Source organism: Lygodium microphyllum, chromosome 6 (assembly GCF_053477565.2).
Source record: "Lygodium microphyllum isolate KBCC chromosome 6, Lygodium_microphyllum_v1.1.10, whole genome shotgun sequence".
NCBI lineage: Eukaryota > Viridiplantae > Streptophyta > Polypodiopsida > Schizaeales > Lygodiaceae > Lygodium > Lygodium microphyllum.
Window position 1 is genome coordinate 130,927,750 of NC_141140.1, and position 22,954 is coordinate 130,950,703.

General features: G+C 44.3%; 1 protein-coding gene across 3 annotated transcripts in view; it reads right to left on the reverse strand.

The window, feature by feature from the left end:
* LOC148035135 (Transducin/WD40 repeat-like superfamily protein) overlaps positions 1-22,954 on the reverse strand; it is a 76,646-nt gene that overhangs the window by 27,920 nt on the left and 25,772 nt on the right. For 2 of the 3 annotated variants that reach the window (XM_087680103.1, XM_087680105.1), the window contains exons 3-6: positions 18,998-19,058; positions 18,356-18,651; positions 11,171-11,310; positions 10,992-11,066 (exon numbers count right to left, since the gene is read on the reverse strand). In XM_087680103.1, the coding sequence (XP_087536229.1) occupies positions 10,992-11,066; positions 11,171-11,310; positions 18,356-18,651; positions 18,998-19,058 (572 nt within the window). The remainder of the gene's footprint in view (positions 1-10,991; positions 11,067-11,170; positions 11,311-18,355; positions 18,652-18,997; positions 19,059-22,954) is intronic. The other variant, XM_087680106.1, reaches the window with a different exon arrangement.

Sequence of the window (22,954 nt, forward strand, 5' to 3'; positions counted from 1 at the left end):
TTTACGAAGGCCCTTCCCCAGGCTTTACTTCTGCGACATTCCAGATTCCTCAGGCTTCTCCCCCGCCCAGGCTCTGAGAGGGGGTGTTAGAGATCAGCGCCTGACCGGGACTGTACAGTCCAGTCGGACTGTACAGTCGAACTGCCACGTGGCAGTCTGATTGCCTGCAGTCCAGTCGGCTGCATTTAATGCAGCCGACCTGCCCTGATTTTCTCCCAGATTCTGGCTATAAATAGCCGAGTTCTTCAGCAGTCTCCAACACTTCTCTGCTCGCAGATTACAGACTGGTGGCACGCGCAGATTCCGTCTCTGTTCGTAGATTTCAGACAGGAGACAGTGCAGACTGCAGCGGACCTCGAGGTGAACAGCAGGTTGCATCGTTGAGGTGGACACACGCAGTCCAGCACACTGCGCCCGTGTACATATCGACATATCTTTGTATACAGCACACTTTATACAGCAGATCTTCATCTTCCACTGTCTCTTTCTCTCTCTTCTCTCTCTGCATTCTCTCTCTCTCAGTCCTACGCTTCCGCACCTCTGCACTCTGACAATCTTGTCACGTAGCTCATTTGGGCGTTGCTGCCCATGAATGCCATGTGCTACATGCTGCCCATACATGCCTTGCTGTCCAATCCCCGACTGTCCAAAATTTCCATGGGGGCCATGCTGCCCTTGCATTACATGAGGACCAAATTGCCCATTAGGACCTTGCTGTCCAAAATGTCCATGCTACCCATTACCATATGCATGCTGCCCATTGCCATATGTATGCTGCTCATTGCCATATGCATACTGCCCATGTACTCCGTGCATCCCATGCTGCCCAAGATTTGCATTGGAACCATTCCCTTGAGTGTGCAAATAGCTTCCGTTACGGGGGATTTGGGGTGCCAAGGATGGGCTTGAAGGATTCATAACGGGGGAGGGAAGGAGGGGTTCATCATATTGGGTGGAAGGCTCGCCCGTCTCATAAGTGCTATGGGGAATGCCATGGGTAACACCGAGACCTTGTGGGCTACGCCCCGTCTCCAAGGGGGGAGGGCGGTTAGTCTCACGGGGAGGGACATACTCCTTGGGTCGATCCGGGGGGGGGGAATGGCGGGGATGAGGGCGCCCATGCGCTCTATGAGTAAGTCCATCTTGGCCATCATCTCGGAATGACGGTGATCTTGGCGGGTTTCCATCTCCTTGTGGCATTGCTCCATCTCTCAATGTCGTTCAGCATGATGGGTCTCATGTTGGCAAAAGGTTTGGTTGAGCATAGATAAGCGATCTATCTCAGGGGCACCCTCTTCAAACATGTCTTCACGATCCTCCTGGGCTGAGCTAGGATCATTCATTGAGGCACAGGAGTCCCTTATTTCACACTGAAAGTCCTCCTGGGCCTTTGCTTTATCCTTGTGGCATGCCATCCCAAGTGCAGTCCACCAAACCCCTTGTTACAAAAATGACGATATCTTGAGTAGAAAGCTCCGATCGCCAAACTTTTTGATTCAAATGAAATCCCTTGATCCCCTCTACGAGGCTATGTAAAAATATCTCTGACAATAAATGATCAGGGCTTTGCTGTAATCACTTTTTGTGGGCTGACTGTGTAGGACTGCCGCCTGTCCCACAGTACCTCTGGGCACAAAACTGAGTGTATCTCCCAAACCGTAGGGCGGAATGGGGAGGTTTTTAGTTCAGATCGAAGGGGAGGATGCCCTCTTTGAATCAAGCTATAGAGCCCGCACTCAATCACACAAGAAGGCTTTGCTGTAATCAACTTTTGCGGGCTGACTGTGTAGGACTGCTCCCTGTCCCACAGTACCTCTGAGCATAAAACTGAGTGTATCTCCCAAACCGTAAGGCGGAATGGGGAGATTTTTAGTTCACATCGAAGGGGAGGATGCCCTCTTCGAATCAAGCTATAGAGCCCGCACTCAGTCACACAAGAAGGCTTTGCTGTAATCAACTTTTGCGGGCTGACTGTGTAGGACTGACTGTCTGCAATACCCTGCAAAGACTCCCTCGAGGAGCATACCTTATCCCAATAGTGAGGGTCTTATCCCAAACATCCAGGGCCTCAACGGTGGTCCTTAATGCCACATGGAGCCATACATCCTTTGCATCCATAGTTCTATTGCTGAGACCATTTCCATAACTGCATACCCTGCCCTTCTTGCATTGCATCCACCATACATTTCCAAGTGATACATGACATTACCAATGCATGTAGAGGGCTGTAGACTCAAATGATCAGGGCTCGGGCTATTCCATCAAATGTACCTGCACCTGCAATAATTCTTTGGGCTCCGGATCTCCGGGAGGTGGGCAAATTTCCCCCTCGGGCCAGGTTGTGCACCCCTTCAAGGTCTTTGATGGCAAGGGGGGGTCACCCCTCTTTTGTCTTGCCACCTCGCCTGGCATCAAGCTTTTCCTCACCCGGAATATACATGGCAGGCATTTATTATTAAGCAACCAACATGATATGCATTTACAAATTGAAGATTGGGCTTTTCATGATATGCATGATCAATAAGGAAATGGGATTGGGAAGGGGATTACCTCTGCAATTCAGCGACTCACTGATTGCATGACTTACCCTTCTTACAATTTTTGTCAATAGGAATCAAACAAGAGCACAATTAAGGATTAGAGTAAAATCTTGATCAATGGGAAAGAGATTGAAGATTATCCAGCTATGCATGCATTCCCAGGGTGTGGACTGAGGTGGGAATCCCATTGGCAATCATTGACCCAAGCATTTCTTCCATCTCTCTCATCAAGTGGCTGAGCTCAACAAATGGATGTAAAAGAGAGAGGAAGAACTGATTGACATATCTTGTTCAAGCCTGGGGAAGAGTTAATGGCTGCCTCCTTCAAGAGCTCCGTGGTTGCCCCTCTTCTTGCTGCCCAAGGTTGTATGGGGGTCTTCAATGTCGTATATCTTCACTTGTTGAAGCTTGTAGCTGCTCCCAAGGCTCCCGAGAAGAGTAAATTGAAGGGGATTCAGAGTTTTATGAGCTGGGCTGAAGGTTCCATGGTTGCCGTGGCTGCTGCCCACAGTAGGGTTTGAGGAACTGCCAAGAACTGATGGGGGGGGGTCAATACCCATGTTTAATCTTGTCCAGGGTGTGCCAAAACTCAGGAGTGAAGCAAGGGAGGACTAAGGCTGAGCTGGAGCAGAGGGAGAAGGCCAGAAAGATCAGCACAAAATGCGCCGTGATTTTCGGGCTGCTCCCTGGAGGCTCCAAACAGGGTAGGCCAGGCTTGATGCTGCTCTAGATGTTGCTCAAGCTGAAGGGAAAGCATTGGGATCAACCATTCTTGCTGAGGAAGAGGGGGAAGCAAGATTTCTGAGGTTCGTGGGCTGGAGGTTCCATGGCAGCTTGGAGGAAGGAGGAGAGAGAAGGTCTTCTTGAAAAGTAACTGAGCTTTTGGTCTTCTCTAACTGTGCTACACTCCTTTTTGCCCAAAACCCTCAAGAAACTTACATGAAAATTAGTGACGACCTGTCAAATTTGTCTGCCCGCCTCCAGATGTGTCCATGGTTCTTGGGAAAGCTCCAAGAAAGGCTACCATAGTCTTCAAGAGGGCTTACAGCCTGCCTGAGTACTCCTATGTACCTGTGAGAGAGATGTAACTGGAGTTTTCTAACTGTGGGAAACTGTGAGAGCCCTAAATCTATGGGAAAAGAGAAGGATCAAGGACAAAGCTCCGATACCACTTGTAATGAAAGAGACCTAACTGTCCTAACTAAGGGGAAGGACAGAGAGAAGGACTGCAGGAGAAGAGGGAGAGAAGAGAGAAAGGCAAGAAGAAGAGAGAGAAAGAGGGAAAAATGAAGAAGAAGAGGAAGAAGAAGAGGAAGAAGAAGAAGAAGCCATGGAAGCTTGAGAAGGTGAAAAGAGAGTTTCTTGATAATTTCTGTGATGCCTCAAAATACCTTCTTACACCTTATATACCGTCAGTGTGACTGGTATGTTCCCATGCCATGTTTCCGTGATCCCCGTTCATTACAGATTGTTTAACAAGGAGTGATTATAGCGTAAAGGCAAGCGAGCAAGCAGCACCTTGAGGGAATGCACCGGCCAATGAGTCATTTCCAAAACCAAGGGGTAATGATCAGAAAGAACATCATGCCTCTCCACCCACATGTCGATCATTGTTGGACGAAAGGAATCACTTTCACAAATGTACATCTTATCCAACCTGGCCCAAGTGCCTGAATGTTAAGAGAGATCAAGATGTAGATCTAGACTCATAAGGATGCATCCACGACCACATATCATGTTTTAGAGCCAGAGCTACCAAAGCATCCAATGCTCAATGCTCAGGACCATCCATAACATAGTGAGGCAAAGTTGCCCAATCCATAGACACACAAATATTAAACTTGCCCATAACAAGCCCCTGGTGGGCCATGGAAAGGGATTGCAAATCCTCCCAAAGTTGACGACGGGCTTGAGCAATATTAGAGGCATACGCACCCACCAACCATGAAACCTCCCCCTCGCACATAATCTCCATCACCAGGAATTTGCCCTGAACATCCTGACAAACCAATGAAGACTACAACAAACATCGAACTACCAACATAACTTCAAATTTATGAGGAAACCGACCACTAAAGAACGTTGTAAAATCCCTATAAACATAGGTGGAACTAGGCGATGATTGCTGCTTACGCTCCACTATGCAAAAAAACATCCCAACTATGAGCAAAAGCAGTCCTCCACAACCTATACTTCTTACTGCCCGACAAAACCCCTTTGACATTTCATTAAGGAAGTTTCATGATGAACAAAGAGAGAAATAGTGGACCATTGCTTTGCCTTTTGCCCACATATTTAACGGTCTAGAAACTCTCCATTTGACTACAAATCACATTCACCAAATCTGCCCTTTGCAAACCAACAATCAATGCACGAGGGAACTAGTGTTGCTAAGCATGGAATGCATCTCGAGAGGGCAATAGCCTACCATGAGCATCAAATCTCAATGCAAAATCAAAAGCACCTTTAACAACCACTGCAATTGCAGGCACACAACATAATTGAGGCTCAAGTTTAGAGTAGAATCCTTTATCCCTACATTAAAAAGTCAGTGTGATATTATCAAAAGCCAAACACATAGGAATCAAACAAGCTTATTTCATACACAAGCTAGCTGACATATACAATCATCATGTCTAGAATAGGCTCACATAGTTCGAGCACACTGCACCTCCATCCTATACTGATCGGTCCCCCCCAAAGCTTCCCACACTTAACACACTAGTGGACTCACACAACTTGGGGCCACACTAGTGGACTCACAACTTGGGGCCATGCCCCAAAACAAATGGTATGATGATGAGTGCAAGAATCTATGCAAACACCTCTAGATCCAAAGAGCACTAGTGTCTATTACACAGAGGAAGGCTCACAAGCCACTAAGTCTAGAGATCCCCCCTAGATCTTGTTAGCTACAAGACCCATAGTACCCAAGAAACATGTTTCCTCCTAGAGAAACATAAAACGTTGAAACACACGACACGTTTCATTCAATTTTGCAGAACAGGGTTGTACAATGAAATTTTTTTAGTAAGGAGATTTTTTTGATATTTTATTGTATTAAAAAGAATATACAAACTATTATCTTTTACAATTCATACGTGCCCAATCACCTCCTCCATCTCTTCCTACTTTGTTTCATTTCATGAAAGAGGGTTGCAAAACAAAAAGTTCTTTAAAGATTTTCTTTTTTTAAAAAACATGCTAGCTGTATTTCTATTACAACCCACGTTTTTTCTATGCCCTCCTTGCAAACCCCATCACCTCTTCCTCCTCCTCCATCTCTTCAACCTCCACCTCGTCCTCCTCCATCTCCACCTCACCTCTTCATGCACTTCATCCTCCACCTCTTCCATACACTCCTCCTCCACCTTCCCCTCTACCTTAGGCCTCCACCTCAAGCAAAAATGCCTTCCCGCAAGGTTTTCACTCATGAACATCAATTTCTACTTTCACTTTACATTATGTATTATATGAATGTTGTAGCCTATACATTTTGATTTGTGAATCCTAAATACTAATTTCTAAATCAGTAGGTGAAATGGATGTTTTGGTTTTAGGCTTTTGACTTTCAACTCTAGGATCTAGGTGGAAAGAACATTTTCATTTTATAGATTTCTTTTCTTCCTCTAATAATTCTATATATGGATCTATTTTTCTTCCTCTCATATTGCTAATATATTGTAATCTTAATTATTATGAATAATATTTTTCAAAGGCTCGAAACCTCAAGTTAGTTGACAAAACAAAACATGAAATGAAACCTTAAAACCTCAAAACATGAAACAATATGAAATATTTATTTTGGTTATGACACGACTATCACGGGTGTACCTCACATTGGCCAAGATATATGAAGCAATGATGGATGCAGAGCTCAATGACTATGCAAAGAGAGGGAGATTCACAGCAACAAGATAGGCTGGATTCAAACGAGGGTTCTCCACATTTCCACGAGATAGACTACTACAAAGGCTACAAACACTCCAGATCCCATTGCACACGATTTTGGGCATCTGTGTGCTATACCTAGGGGTGATAGGCCAAGTGAGATGCAGAGGACTTTCCGAAGTGGTCTCTAGCACCATTGGTGTGAAGTAGGGATGGCCACTCTCCCCTACACTCTTTGGTCTCTATTTCAACAAGATAGAAGACCACGTCATATAAGGAGGAGAAATCAATGTGGACATAGCAAGTACACTAGTTTCTATTATGCTTTATGCTGATGATATTGTTCTAGTCTTTGAGTCACAAGAGGGTCTATAGTGGAATCTACATGCCTTTCATGACTTTTGTGCACAGCATGGATTGACCTTATCTTGGGCAAACCAAGATCTTGATTTTCCACACATCACTCCAAGCGAGGAGGAGATCAATCTTCTCTAGGAGCTAGACAAGTGGAGATTCTAGACTCATATGTCAACTTAGGGGTCACATTCATTGCATCCACTAGCAAATTCACCATAGCACACATAGCCAAAGATCCACTTACACAAGGATATGCGACACTTGCCATGTTGGAGAGAGTGTATCATCAAGCACACTTGCATGACCCCCACACATGAAGAGCATCCACTAGGAAATTCACCATAGCACAAATAGCCAAAGATCCACTTACACAAGGATATGCGGCACTTGCCATGTTCGAGAGAGTGTGTCATCAAGCACACTTGCATGAGCCCTACACACGAAGGTGGCTATTTGACACATTGGTTACCCCAACCATGATGTATAGTATACCTATTTGGACTCCTGGCTTGGCTATGCATCAATGGACACAAATTGAGAGGCCACAAATCACGCTCTCATGGATGATCCACAACAAACCATCCGTACCACATGAGATTATTATGATAGAGTTTGTTGTAACCCCCCATGATGTTGGAGGCCCTCTATCCAACCATCAACTCCATACACAAAGTACAAGACATGCACCCAGACAAACTACCTACAAGAGGCTTCCAAGCCTTTAGGCAACTAGTTCATGCAAGACGCAAGGCCTTATGGTATGTATAAGTCAAGCAACAACTTACAGGATATGGGATCAACATGAACCACCTCCCTCCCTTTTAGTAGTATAAACCTAACTCCACCTTCAAACATCCCTCTCACATTGAAAGGAACCTTGTCATGCAATAGGATATTTACCAACTACACATATAGCACACATGGATCTTATCTCAATAGCCCCATTCCCCAAAGATATCATGCAATAGGGAACACTTTATCATACAACATACATCGGTCTAACCCCAATAGCCCCTTTCCTTGAAGATATCATACTTTATGAGGACTACAACAAATGGTTTCATTGAGAGATGTGGATACCTAGACATATACATGCCACACAAGATGTAGGTAGCCGTAGGCCAACTCAAGGTCTCCTCTCATTAGCTTAAGATTGAGATTGGGAAGTATGTTGCATCCCAAGAGCCGAGTGGATATACAAACTATGCCAGGAGGAGGTGGAGAGCAAAGAGCACTACACTTGTAGATGCAAGGCCTAAAGTACCGTTTGAGCTAGGTACCCCACACTATTTAGAGGAGACACATCCTTCAAACTAGTCATTGCATCGATACCCTACAGTCTCTACCACTAAACCTCCTTTGTTAGCTCCTACAAAACAAACCAATCTCCTACTAAGGCAACAACTTGTATAGAGAACCTCCCCCAACATAGATAAGTGCTCTATCCAAGAGTGTGGCCCCACTCTGATCTCAAATAGTGATTGAAGAGAACATGTTGCCTCCTCTTCCTTTGCCTATAGTCAATTATAAAATGAACACTAAATCAAACAAATCCCCATGCTCTAATGATAGAAACTAAAAAATTATCCTCAAATCTCCTCCTAGATCTATGGTCCTAATCTCCTAAGAAATCCATTGAACGTTGGGCTATCATGATCCTCCATGTGTAGGTGTAATAGACTCAACCCTCCCTATCAAAAGCTTCTTTCAAGGCCCTTCATCCCCAAGCCTCCTCTAGAACTAGGCCATATGATGACATCCCAGGCCACCTTTACACTAGCCAGAATCCCATCTCCTCCTGACCAATTAAATTTCCTGTGAAGGGGCTTCACCTATCCAATGCATGACCTAAATAATGCACAATAAGAAGTGATGTACCACATGGTCGCAACAGAAGAACTCGGTTGGCAACCACCACTCCCATTGTTAATGAAAGCCTCACTAAGCTCCATTAAGGAAGCTTGTATCTAATGCTCAAAAGAACAAGTATCAATTGCTGCACTGAAGTACTGTTAATCCCCACATGCCACCCAAGTTATCTCATTGTGGTCCCATAGGGAACCCAAGTGAGATCCTCGAGCGAATGCCATTCTAGAAGCCTAGTATCATATATCCAAAGTCCATAGGACTTGTCCCAATTATTTAAGGCACATGTTACTTTATAAAATATGTCCATCGCCGCTACAAAGCCCCTAAAGCTACTCTCATTTCCGTCTAAATAAATAGCAGTGCCATTATCGAGAAGCTCCTCAAACTCAAGGGTTGTTGACTTGATCCCTCTGATATCCATGCATCAAGGAGCTCATGGCCTCTGCTACAAAAAAAAACAAGAAGAAGACTATTGAAAAGCAGCCCTTAAGTCATTGATCTCTAGATCTAGAATCTCTCTCCTTTGGTTCCACATGCCCTCCAAGAACTCCCAATCCACAAGGTCGTATGACTTCTTGAAGTTGGATAATGTATGCCCCATCAATGAGGCTAGTTTGAGATTGATCACCTTCACAAGAGTCTTGTAGGCAGTTCCAAGTAAAGTGATCAGCCTCCATTGTGTTTCCAATTTGTCTCCACTTCTCTTGAGAATCAAGTGAATCAATTCCTCAAAAAGTCTCTCTAGCATAACCCTTCATGCCATAATCTCTTGGAAAGCTAATATGAGATCTATGTTGCTAAGGTCCCAGTAGCTTGAAAAGGACTTACCTAGTCCAACTTCTCTTGGACACTTGCCTAAGGGTAGTGCCAATAGTGTCTTCTAGAGCTCCTCCTCCATACCCTAGAGTGGCATCAGAGGAAAGATATAATGAGACAATAAATAGGCCTTTAATAGGACTTAGGCTATATCTACCACTACCTATTGTCCAATCTAAGAGATGCGGGGCATGTTCACATGCCCCTTGATACACTTTTTTTTTTTTTGGTGAAACCATTATTCATCATCTCATTAATGTACAAAGAGAATATGTTTTATTACAAAGGGCAATTAAAAGTCAAAAACAATGTAAAATACATTGAAGTATGAAGAGTATTTGCCAAATCTTGCTGGAGATGTGCCCTGCAATTATTGAGATAAGTCTATTGAAGAATACTCTAGTGACCAAGCAATTCCAAATGATGAGGGATTGCCTCTATAGCATATACACATCTCAAACATTGGGTTATTGCTAGTTGATGCCGCATTAGTGGCATGCCAGTCATACACTTCCAAAAAAACTTTAAACAACCTTTGTTTTAACACTAACTTGTTTTTCCAAAGCTTGTTAAGATTGGATTTCCCCCATTTTAGAATGGATGACGTACCCAAAGCATACCTTTTGAGTTTCCAATTCCTATAAGCAGGTTGAAAGGCGTGTGGCATTATCATGTGATGGTGATCTACAAGCCCATTGAATGTGGATAATACACTCCTGCAATCCTGTATCAATCATGCAGAAGAGGGACAACCTGCGACTTTCCTCAAAAGGGGTCAAAACCACTTTCCACCGTTCTGTAATCCCATTTTTATAGGACTTCATTCTCATATTGACACAAGTGACAGTCAACATGATTGTGCAAGGCTAGTTTTGTTCAAAGAAACAACTAGTAAGGTATCCTTGCTAACACATGATTGTGAATATACACATTTACACCCCCATGCGTCTTTGAAGTGCAAATCAAGTCTACCTTCAACAATCGCAAAGCTTAGTGACCTTGCAATTTCTGTCACATCCAATCAATTTGTTGCTTAAGAGTGATTTTCCATCCAATAGAATAGCCAAGCCTTTGACAATCTTATGCAGCTTCAAAATCTACACCAGCTAAAGCCAAGCGTGCTAATCACAGGACTTCAAAGGAGAAATCTTAGATTTTGCAAAACTAATTTGCAGCCTGGCTAACAGTTCAAATGTAGACAAGGTATCCATAAGTATTCTGAAATGTCATTCCTGGCCTTTTAAAAAGATTCATCAGCATAACCTGAGCCCAAAAAGGTTTGGCACCAGGCCACACACACATACCAAAATGTGTTCGGGGATGTAGGAGAATTGCATACCTAAGATCACCACAGAAACAATAGCTATCCTGGCTGAGCATTAGCACAGTTGAATAATACAGATAATTAAAAAAGCCTGTCATTCTTATCTATCATTCTTGAAAATGAGCATTAAAAAATCATGAGTAATGTGGATCCTATTATTCATCACGTGAGGCAGTAAAGGTGAAATCACATACCTTATGTCCTTTGAGCTGCATGACCTTACTAACTTCACGTACTGAGCCATCTTTTGCATAAATTATTTCCCATACCTGTATATGAATTTGATTATTATACTCAACTCTTGCTACAAACTCAAGCCAAAAACTACACGCATTCATCTTTTCCATTGTCTTGCAGGAATGTAGACACTTACTTTCACATCTGCAGTAAATGCTGCAGCAGCCAGAAAGCGTCCATCGGGAGAAAGTGTAGCCATATTATTCTTCAGCTGATTGGTGTCAACTGTTCCAACACACTTTCCATCTGCTGCTAGCCATAGCTTGATATCTGTGCCTGTGCACTCAAAGCAAACAGCAAGGTCATGCACAATTTGATGTGAAACTGCAGATTCCAATATCACCTCTTTAAAATACCCTAAAAATACTCAAGCACTTAGCTTTTATTTTTTCTGAAACTGGCACTGCAGATTGCAATAACAACTCTCAAGTATCCTTGGAGTACTAACTATTCAGCTTGTTTTCCCTGGAAGAGAATGCATTCTATAAGTTGAAGACAAACACACTGTACAAGGCAACATAAGACCAGTATGGCTGCCTTGTACGCTGGCTAGAGATAAACACACTGAACAAAGCAACATAAGGCAAGTGTTTTTATGGTAGAGATAAACATGTATTAATATCAAACAACAATTATAGAGCCATTTCTAGGCAACTAGAGGCCCTCCAAGAGCTGGTGGCATGCCGAGAAGAGACTACAACAGTAGATAACAAAAGTTCAAGGGCTGTTTCAGCCAAGCAACACCAAATTCAAGGTTTTTCACCAATGAAGACAGCTTTCGTGGCTGTCTAGACACTACAGTAGTTAATTTCTTCCATTTTCTCACAATGGAAGTCTGACTTTTCTCTCTCCTTACTCTTTTATCCTCGTGTTACTAGAATCCTTCCCCAGCAATTTCCAGTAAAATCAGTCATTGGAGGTGGAGATTTTGACCAATCCCTACTGCAAAGCCTAATTTACAACAGAAATTAGGGTTTGACACCTACCTCGGGAAGCATGCTTTGACATTGAAGGCCTAGAGACTTGAATTTCAGTCTCAGAAATTGGGGCAGTTTAAGGAGATTCAAGTGGCCATTCAACCAACAAACATTTAGGGTTGAATTTGTCACCCAAGGAGCACAATTGAAGGCCAATCCCGAGTAAACCAAGGAGCAAATCGATTTAAAGGCTTATTACATTTATGACAGCAAGAGGCACTTGGATTAGTGAAGAAGCATCAAAAGCTTCTCCTAATCCTCAAGTGTAAATCTGTGGCCTACCTCAACGGGCATAGAGATAGGCGTGCAATCTTGCATTTGAAAATGCTCAAAAAGCTGCCCAATGTACTTAGACTGCTGCAAAATAATGCCCCCCTCAACTGCAATAAACAGTATGCCAAGATAGTAGTACAAGTGGCCAAGATCAAGCACATCAAAAGCATGCTGCAATTCAGCATTTAAAGCTACAATATGTGTCTCATGAGGTCCAATCAACAACATGTCATCCACATAAAGAATGACAATCAAGAGGCTATCCCCATCTTTGTGGACATAAAGAGTGCTTTCAATGTGTGGATTGCTGAAGCCAAGAGCAATCAAGTATGTATGTATCTTCTCATACCATGCCCTAGGTGTCTGCTTTGGATAATAGAGAGCCTTAATGCAAACAACACACTTTGCCTTCTAACCCTTTTTTAACAGAGCCAAGAGGTAGAATAACATAAACCTCCTCATAAAGATCACCTTTCAGAAAAGCAAATCTCCACATCTAGTTGATGCATATGCCAATCATAATGAGCAGCTAAAGCAATCACACTACGAATGGTGGTAATACGTGAAGTGGGTGTGAACCTCTCATCATAGTCAATCCCATGCTGTTGGGCATACCCTTTGGTAACAAGACGTGTCTTGTAGCAATCAATGCTACCATCATATCTGTATTTTAATTTGTAAACCCACTTAGTACCTATAGCACGCTTGCCAACAAGCATGTCACATAGCTCCCATGCGTCATTTTTATCAATAGAGAGCAACTCTAATTGCATAGCTACCATCCAATGTTCATTTCATAAAGCATCACGTAAAGAAACAAGTTATTCATTGCATGTAGTAGCTACAAGTACCTATGCAACCAACTTACCCTATGCATGGCAAGTGGCTGCTCTAGAGAAACATGTTGTTTGTTGTCCCGTAATGTATCCAACAGCCATCTAGGTTTATTTTAGCTTCCCGAATAGCAACCCTCTCATCAGCCACTTCATAGTCAACAATGCCTTGATCAATGGGCTGAAAATCAGGCTGCTATTCAGCACATGTTTGTTGCTGATTTTGATGTTGTAAACCCTAAATAGGTTGCTGAAATTGACCAAATTCAAGTGGACTTTGCTGAAATAAAGGCAACAAACTATCAAACATGTCCATAGGCCCCACATTGGGCTGATTTTCGCAGTCCATGAGCTGACCAGCATGTTCAATAAATATCACATCTCTGCTAACAAAAATTTTATTGGTGGAGGTTGGTACAAGCAGTACCCTTTACTTTCTGCACTATAACCAATAAAGATGCATTTGAGAGCCTTGTCTTCCAATTTGGTTGCGGCACCAAAGCATATGCCAAACAACCAAAGACACAGATATGTCACACCACACCACTTATTTCCGGCCATTCCAAGCCTCATAAGGCATACATTCAACAAATCTTTAGTTGGGCTATGATTCAATACATACACTACACACATGATAGCAACAAGCCAAAATTCTGGGGGTAGTTTATTGTGTGACAACATACAACATACCATTTCCATCAAAGTGCGATTTTTTCTTTCAGCTACACCATTTTGTTGACACGTGTAAGACGTAGTACACTAATGGATAAGGCCCTCTTTCAGCCAAAAAGGAGTTCAACTCTTGTAACATATATTCCCCCTCTCAATCAATACAAAGTATAATCAGCTTGCATCCCCTTAGCACTACCATCTTGTTTTAAAGCATGCAAACATCTCAGATTTGTGCCTCAAAGCATATGCCTAACAATGATGAGTGATGTCATCAATGAAGGTAACAAAGTACAAGTATCCTTCAATGGATTTAACATACATGGGCCCACAAACATCACTATGCACAAGCTATAGATTCTAATCAGCACAAATAGAGCCACCCTTGGGAAACGAAGCCCGATGCATTTTGCCAAGTACACAACTTTCATATACATTGTGAGGAGATGCTTTCAACAAAGGAACGTCAAGCACCATATTTTTGCTTTTGAAGCGATGCAAACTGCCATAATCAAGATGACCAAACCGAGCATGCCATGACTCAATATCATCCAAAATTGTGGCATCAACCTATAATGCATCCTCTAATACTCTCCTCTCATCTAAATCATGATGATAGAGTCCATTGTACAAAGTACCGATGACAACAAGGGCATCCTCATCACTATATTTAACCACAAAACTAGCATATGCAATGGGGGGCTAGAACTGAAAGCAATTTTTCCTTTATGCCTAGTATATACAAGACCTTTTCAAGTATGACAATTTTCCCATCCACTACAATAATGGGAATTTGATCAATGGGTTGAATTGCATATGAAGCATTGTTTGCACGTACAACGAATCCCCTCTTTTATACATCTACATATGATACAAACAAGTTACCAAAGGACATTATGTGCTTAGAAGCACCACTGTCAAAATATCATGTGCTTCAATTTTCAACAACTAAAAGACCATCCTCAAGTGAGAAAGATGTGAGAGTGCGCAACGGAAGAAGAACACGAACACATAGGAGAGGAGAGAGAAAGCAGAGAATGAAGGAAGAAAGTCTGCACTGACTAAGATGAATGCTGAATACACTGAAAAGGACAGAGCAGTCCCTGCACGCAGCCCGGAGCGTCAGTGAGGGAACCAGGACAGACTGGAAGCAGTGGCAGCACCAATGCCGGAGACGGAGACGGAGGGAGCAGTGCTGTACCTGCAGAGCACAATGCTGGACTGACTGGGGGGGCTGATATAAATAGCCCCCAGGCCAGCAAACTGGCCGACCAGCCAAACTGGCCGACCTGGCCAGATTTGGCCGACCAGCCAGATCTGGCCGACTTTGGCCAGATCTGGCCGACTGCCCAGAAAATGGGCAGTCTGGACAAAAACAGCCCAGTTTGGGCTGTAACAAACCCAGGGCTGCATGCTGACTAGGGCAGCCACAAAAATGCACTGACAGAGCTCCTCTGTCTCCTGCCAGACTCTGACAGGAGCTCACAACCAGGAGATGACAGACTGAGACTGAAGAAGAGCAGGCTAACAAAAGAATCATAAGAACAATGCACAACAAAGGCATACGACTGAGCAATGTCCAAGCTTGCCAAATGTGCGATTGCATCCTTTGCATTTGCTGAATTTTCAATAACACTTATGCTTGATTGTTTCTTCTTTTCACTTGCCATCCTCTTTCTGCATTCTTCGATAACATGCCCCTTCTTCTTGCAATAATTGCATCTCGTTTTCTTAGCACCATCATCATTGGTGCTGCAAGAGTCCATAGAAGAAGTTGGTTTAACTTTTCCCTTTAAGTTTGTTCAACCTTGATTGCTCTTCTTGCAACAATAGTAATACCAACACATCAAATGTGTAAGCATTTGCATCTCCCTTTGCAAGTAAACAGAGCATAGTGGCAAAACTCTCATAAGCATCAGGTAGGCCAGCCAAGACCATAGATACAAGAGATGCATCAGGAATTATTTCATCAATATTAGCAAAATGCTCCATAATGTCCTTGACACCTAAAATGTATGCATCCACAAAATCACCCCCTGTCATGCACTCCATCTTAAGCTACTTACGCAAATAGGCTATGCGAGCCTCATTGTGCACATGATACAACGAAGCAAGCTTATCCCAAGCATCCTTGGCCATTGTGCACGACCAAATATACAAGTTAACCTCTTTCATGAAAGTGCACCAAAGCATGAGCTTGGGCATCATGGTTGTCCGATCTCAATTGGTCTATTGTGAGAGATGCATGAGGAGATAGAGCTGAAGATCCACTAGTGATTGTGGATGAGCTAGAAGAACCTGTGACATTCTATGTAGTAGGGCCCACAAGCCTAACTTCTGAACCACATACATAATAAATCTCCTTGACAACAAGTACATGCTTCATCATGTATACCCACATGGGATAATTAGTGACGTTTACTTTGTTCCAAGTCCCCAAACATGTTGAGCAAGTCGTTTTCCTTGGCCATTGCTTGCTGAAATTTCCGGTTTTTTTGTAACCAGCTATTGTCCAAAGTATAAATGCAATTGCATCACACAAAAAAAGCCAAAAAATATTAAAAACTCTCAATTTTGTGAAAAATTCATGGCATCAATGAAGAATTATCAGCTTAGCTGACACACGTAGGTTGAAAAGAAGAAGAGCAACCGAACTCAAGGCCGGTTATGGTGGCGCACGAGCAAAGTGGCGATAGCTACAAGTATGGCTCTGATACCACTCTTAGGTTAGGGTTCAGCAACACATGTACACTCACACACACACAGTGAGCAAGTAAATAGCAAGAGAGAAGAGTGCTGGAAGGTCACGTCCACTATGTGAGAATGAATGAAAGTACAATCCCTAAGTAATTAATTAAGTACCACACCCATTGGTACGTGTTCACACGGGGAAGAGAAACCTTCTCCAACTAGAAGGTAAAAAGTGCCCATGGGATAAGGGAGCGTTTACACCAGAACGTAGGAGGAATGCAATAAGTGTAATAGGCCCTACGCTCAAGTCTGAACAGAATATCTCCGTACGTAGTACGAACTAATCCGTGCGGTACATTATGTATCCGTACGATCTAGTACGAAAAAATAGGCACTTTTGGCCACTCTCCTTCAAGCCTACAACTTTCTTTTTTCTTTCTCCTTTCCTTTTTTTTTCTTCTTTCTTTCTTATTTCTCTCCCCCAAGCCTCTCTCTTTTTTTTTCGTAAATCCAAACCTCTCTCTCTCTCTCTCTCTCTCTCTCAAGTTCCAGCACTAGGGGCAAGAGAGTTCCCATTCTATCTCAAGGTGTTAGTATGCACTCATCTCAAGTTGTCCTTGGTCATTGCAGTACATGATCCACAAAGAGTACTCAATTGTCGGCTTGAGATTAAGTCATATTTTAGGATTTATGATCACTTGTATAAGGATTAAAATTCAGGAGATGTGAGTTCTTGAAAAAAACCCGCACTTTGCTTGGAGATTCACATCTATCCTAGTCTCACTTGCAATCATTTACAATGGTTAACCTAGTAGTAGACGGAACACAAACGGCTACTTGAGTGTAGATGCTACTACCGATTAGAGCTTCATTATTCAAAAGGAGTCCCAGTTTCCAGTGTCACTCACAGCAGAGTTAGTAGACACTTGCAGGATTCAGTCAACAGTTACCAAGCACGACTAGTAATCATCAGCACAAAACTCTGCAGTGAATGCTTGTACAACTTCTTCTGGTGTATATCATGTGGTATATCTTCTTAATTATTAGTCGATGCTCTTACCATTCCTCTGTTTTCTGTGTTGAATATCGTCTTCATCACCTAGTTGATACTCTCACTACAACTTTGGCCAAAAAGATGCATGTTCACTTCATAATTGAAACCTTCTCATGTCATGGCTTGGTTCTTGGATAATCAAATGGTGAGACCCTCTTTGCCTTGATAAAGCATGAAAGAAATAAATAGCAGTTATCTTGGCATACTCCGGACTCTTTTTAAAGGACTTTTCAACACACCACGGCAAAAGATCTTTCATCAACCATATGGAGACAACAGCACTAAAAAGCCACATTAGAAGTTTTTCACAGTCCACTTTCTGAAGGCATCTGGGAATCCAAAGAAACCTGCTAACTTACAAGAGAGAGGAGGTGCAGATTCAAACAGAGAAATAAAGCATGCATAAATATGGCACACAAGGACAACACAATGGACACAAGCTAGAAACGAATATCCTTGCAGACACATTGAGAAAGCCAACAGACCAAACATGCTCAAACAGGACCCCGTAGAACCCGGTTCCTCCTAAGACATCCAACCATAATCCTAAGAAGCACTGCCACACTGGGTGAGTGATGCAAGTAAACTAAAGTAGAGGATATACTAGAGGCACCCACTGGCTGCAGCTGCACTTATGCTACGAGCTGGCTGTAAAATACACACGATCACCTTTTATGCTAATTGGACCCTCAATCACAGGTTTAAGAAACTCCAGTGTGTTCATGTCTCTTTCACATAGCAGCCTTTTGTACTTGCTCTTGATACAAATCCATCCCTGACAAGTTAAACAACTTTCTGTTTGTTTTAGAACAAATTCACTTTACCTTCAGAGCAAGAGGCAACTATGATGCTCCCATCACCACTTCCATAGCTAGCAGGAGCAGCTGCAAGGGTTAGAATATTCTTCCTGTCATGCACCTTGTGCTTTTCCCATTTGACTTCTGGAGGGGGTAACTTGCCTTGGCCCTTAGCATCAGCAGCTGCCTTCCCTCCTGCAGCAGCATACATATACAAAGAAGCTCCAGAAATGTTTTCAGCTGCAACTACAAGTTGAGAAGCACCTTCACCAAACGCCACAGCCTTTGGAGAATTGCCTCCAGGCAAATTTAAATGTAGAAACCTGAAATTTGCACCAAATATCAAAACAGTTTAGAAGCAGATTCTGTCGGGACAAACAGATTAAATTTTAAGTATTGCATAAACAGTTTCTAATTTAAACACACACTGCATATCAAATAAAAAACAGATTGATTCCATGCCTAATTTCTCACCACTTGTGTAAATAAGAGTAAAGCATTTTCACATAAGAATTTTGAGAGTTTAAGTCAACATATTAGCATTTTAAGGCTTCAGAAGCAACTGCTACCCTGGAGTACCTGAAGATCTCAAATTCCAGTTAAGGGCTAGAAAATCTCCAATCAACTTCCACTGTATGTAACATGCCACAAAAAGTAAGAAACACTTACTTGATGTTCTTATTTGATACATCGTCCAACTTGAAAACCCGCACCACTCCATCTCCACTTGCTAAAAAGCAGGAAGCCTATATTCAGATCAAGTATTTTCTGCTTTAAACTTTTAATCCCTAAAAAGAGAACCATGCAAGGATTTTGCACTCATTCAGAAAGTCCCAGATATAACCATGTGAAGACTGTTTCTACTAAAACCTCACATAGTAGTTGCTGAACATATTTTGCTAGCAAAACTGAAGTATAGCAAGTCTATCATACCCATCAACGAAAGAACACATTGAATATATTTACTTGCGATGTCTTAGACTCTAATTTACTACAAACTCCACAAAAAAAAACCCCCAAAAAAAAAACAAATCAAAGGCCTTAATTATTTCTATATTGACCCTAATATGCTGGAGTTCCAATCACAGGCACCCTTGGTGGCGTATGTGGGGCAGGGGGCCATAGTTGCCAAGAAACAAATTTAAACATCACAAACAGCTGCACCTTTCTCAAACGTAGGAAGTGCCTGAATTGGAGTTTCATGTTCAAGTGATAGAGAGCCAAAATTCACATGTCCATACAAAATTATGATGTTCTTTTTTCCTGTAAAATGTGGCTGATTATATTTCTTAAAAAAAACTGATCACAATGGAGTACTCATGCTCAACAGACCAAGCTGGAGCTGATGAAAATCACAGATACATCATATATACAAGCCTCTCAAGGTGGTCTGGGGGGGATAGGGGCAAGAAGCCCTGGAGGGGGGATGTATCGCCATCTGGGGCTGCCTGCCTGCATCACGAAGAACAGGTCCTGGCTGCCTCAAGTGCGCATGAAATGACATCAGAGCTCCTGATGAGCCCTGGACTCGCCCTGCACCTGATCCCATCGACCTCGAAGGGAGTGGATGATGGAGATCCAAAGCTCTGCTAAGGTCGCCTGTACTGAAAGTCTCTCTCCGCCAAAAGCCACCTGACACCGCACCTTCCAGATATGACAACCACTAAGACTCCCTATGATTCCCTATACCTCAGAGCGGTCTGTTGTGGGCTCCAGTACCTGACGGATGGGCAGAGCCTCTAAAGCCACCACTACGCACAACCCTGCCTCGATAATGAATATCGTATCTTGCATCCCGGCCTCATACAGAAGGTGACGGCCCTGGCTGACCGCCTACCAGCAGAAAGCTTCCCAACAGATACATCCAAGGCTGGGTGTTATGCGGCGAAGGATGCGGCATACTCCTCTCCACACGAGTTGTGCCGCCTCACATGACCAAAGGCGGTGCTTTGGGGTTTCCATAGACTACTGTGTGCAACGCTTACAAACTCCCTCCTCCTGCATCTGGGCAAGCAAACTTCCCACCGCCAAGCCTCCATGTGCCACCAGCCATAAAAAATATAATACCCTCCTCGGCCTCCAGCTGTCCTATAGGCGGCGCCATAAGGTCCGTCGAAACTGCTCTGCCCAGTGCTTGCTACGTGACGGTGCCCAATCCGTATCCTCCTGCATCAATACGTGTCTGCCAATCCTGGCAGTGTACTCCAGGAACCTTGGTGGCTTCTTGGCGACCACAGTGGCCGGCCAAAGCCACTCTCCCAAATCCCACTCCAGCTCATCAAGTGGCCTTCCTTCCCAGATCCAAAGGTGCCACTCCCTGAGCTCCTGCCAAAAGACCAAAGGGTCCAACCACCATATCTTCCCCTGAAGGCCAACCACTCGGATCCTCTTCCATGAAAGGACAGCTATCCCCTCATCTTGCTGCCCTCTGTCAAGAGCCAGATGCCCCCCCTCCTGCACTGTGAAAAAGGTCCTAGGTGGAGCGCCACCCACTCTTCCTGCCACCTGTATGGGGATGCTTGCTGGTGAAAACTTAGCGGCCCATACCTCCCCGGGCTCTATCAGCTCTCGTATCAGGGAAGCAAGCCACTCCTAAGGTATTGTTGCGTCTATCTCCCTTCTCCTCAGCTCCACTCCTCGCTGGCAGCATGATACTTGCTGCAGCACCTCCTCGTCCGCCACTTGTACACCTCCCGCCATGTCCTAATGGTACAAGCCAGGCCAGCCTCCCAACCAGCCCACTGGATGTGGGGGCACTCGCCAATCTGTGCCTCTTCCCAATCCCTGACCTAGGGGTTCCAAATCACCGGCTAACAGTCTATCTCCTCCTAGCAACCTGGGGGGGATTTGGATTAGGGCCTTACTAAGGCCTTGCCACACGCGGAGCAAGCTGCATTGGGGGAGGGGGGGGGGGGGGGGGGGTGGTGTGGTGTTTGATCTAGGCTAACGTGAAGATCCATCTTAGGGACGGCCTCCACTCACCGCCAAGCCTCGGCCTACAGTCCTGAAGACTCTCCTACAATAGGACCTTCCAAGTTTGCCCTCCCGGTGTGAGGCCGCGTACAACTAGTTTGCCCAGGAGGGCCATCTCTGATACTCTGGGTCTATGATCCGAAGCCCTCCCTCTGACCAATGTCGTATGATGGTCGCCCACGCCACTTTGGCCCTGGAATCCCTGGAGCCGTCTAACCCGGACCAAAGGAAATTCCACACCAGGCGGCGAAGCTACATTATGCAGGAGGAGAAGAAGCACCAACACGAGGCAATGTACCAGGCCGTCGCTAGGAGGACCTGATTAACCACCAGGGCTCGGCCGACTAGTGAGAGGCGAGCCGTGCTCTAGTAGGTCAGCTTCCTCTGAATAGATTCGAGGACTGGAAGAAACTGCTCGGTGGGAGTGATGTCGAGTCCCACCTGGAACCCTAGGTACCGCACGGTCTGTCCTCTGCTCACCCATCTAAATCCTAGGTGGACACCCCACTCCGTGCTAGAGTCCGGGTCTGTGAGGAAACCAACCGACTTTCGTCAGTTGATTTTTGCTCCCGCTGCTAAACAGAACACCTCAAGAGCCAACCTCACTCTCTCCAACATCAACTCATCGTCCTCTATGTAGAGCGTTGTATCATCTGCATACTCTGAGTCTAACAACTCGGTCTCCTCTCTTACTGGAAGTCGGAGGCCACGTAATCCGCTCACACGTGACCTGAGGAAGTGAGACATCACCTCTGCAAAGAGAAGGAACAGGTACGAGGCCAGGGGGCAGCCCTGTCAGACCGATATCTCCAGCCAAAACTCCTCCCCTCGCCTCCCTCCTATGAGAACCCTGCTAGTGGCCGATCTGTAAAGTGTGAAGACCCCGGAAATCCAAGCCTAGGGGAAACCCAACCTCACCATGGTGCCCTCTAGGAAATCCCAATCCACCCTGTCATAGGCTTTCTCAAATTCCAAGAGTAGTACGGCCAGTCTTTGCCCACTGTGCTCGGCCCACTCTGTCGCCTCAAAGAAGGTGAATACATTATCCAGGATGCTCCTATCCTGGACAAAGCCTGCGTGTGTGTCATGGATGATGTCTGGAAGCAAGGGGCGTAGTCGCCTACCAATCATCTTTACCAGCGCCTTATAGGCCACTAACAATAAGGTGATCGGTCTCCACTGAGAAAGCTCCAACCGGTCTCCCCCTTTGGGGAGAAGACTGATAAGGCTTGCCGAAAGACTCCCTGGCATCTGTCCTAACGTGAAAATCTCCTAAAAGGCCATCAGTAGGGGTCCTTCATCACTTCCTAGAAGGTAGAGAAGAAAGTCTTAGAGAGGCCATCCTCTCCCAGGCATTTCTGCCCGTCCTGTGTATGGAAAGCCTCCTCTAGTTTCTTCTCTGTGAAGGGGTCTAGGAGGGAGCGTCCCATCTCCTCTATGACGAGAGACGGGATATTATCCCAGACCTATTGTCTACATCGTTGTCCTCTAGCTGAGGCTGTCTCCTGCTGGAAGAGGCGACTATAGTAGTCGATGGCAATCTCCATCACCTCGTCTGGGCTAGAATGGGTCCTCCCATACTGATCTCGGAGGCTGCGTATCTGCTCTCCTGAGGTGCGAGGCTGGTGCACCTGGAAAAACTCCCTGCACATC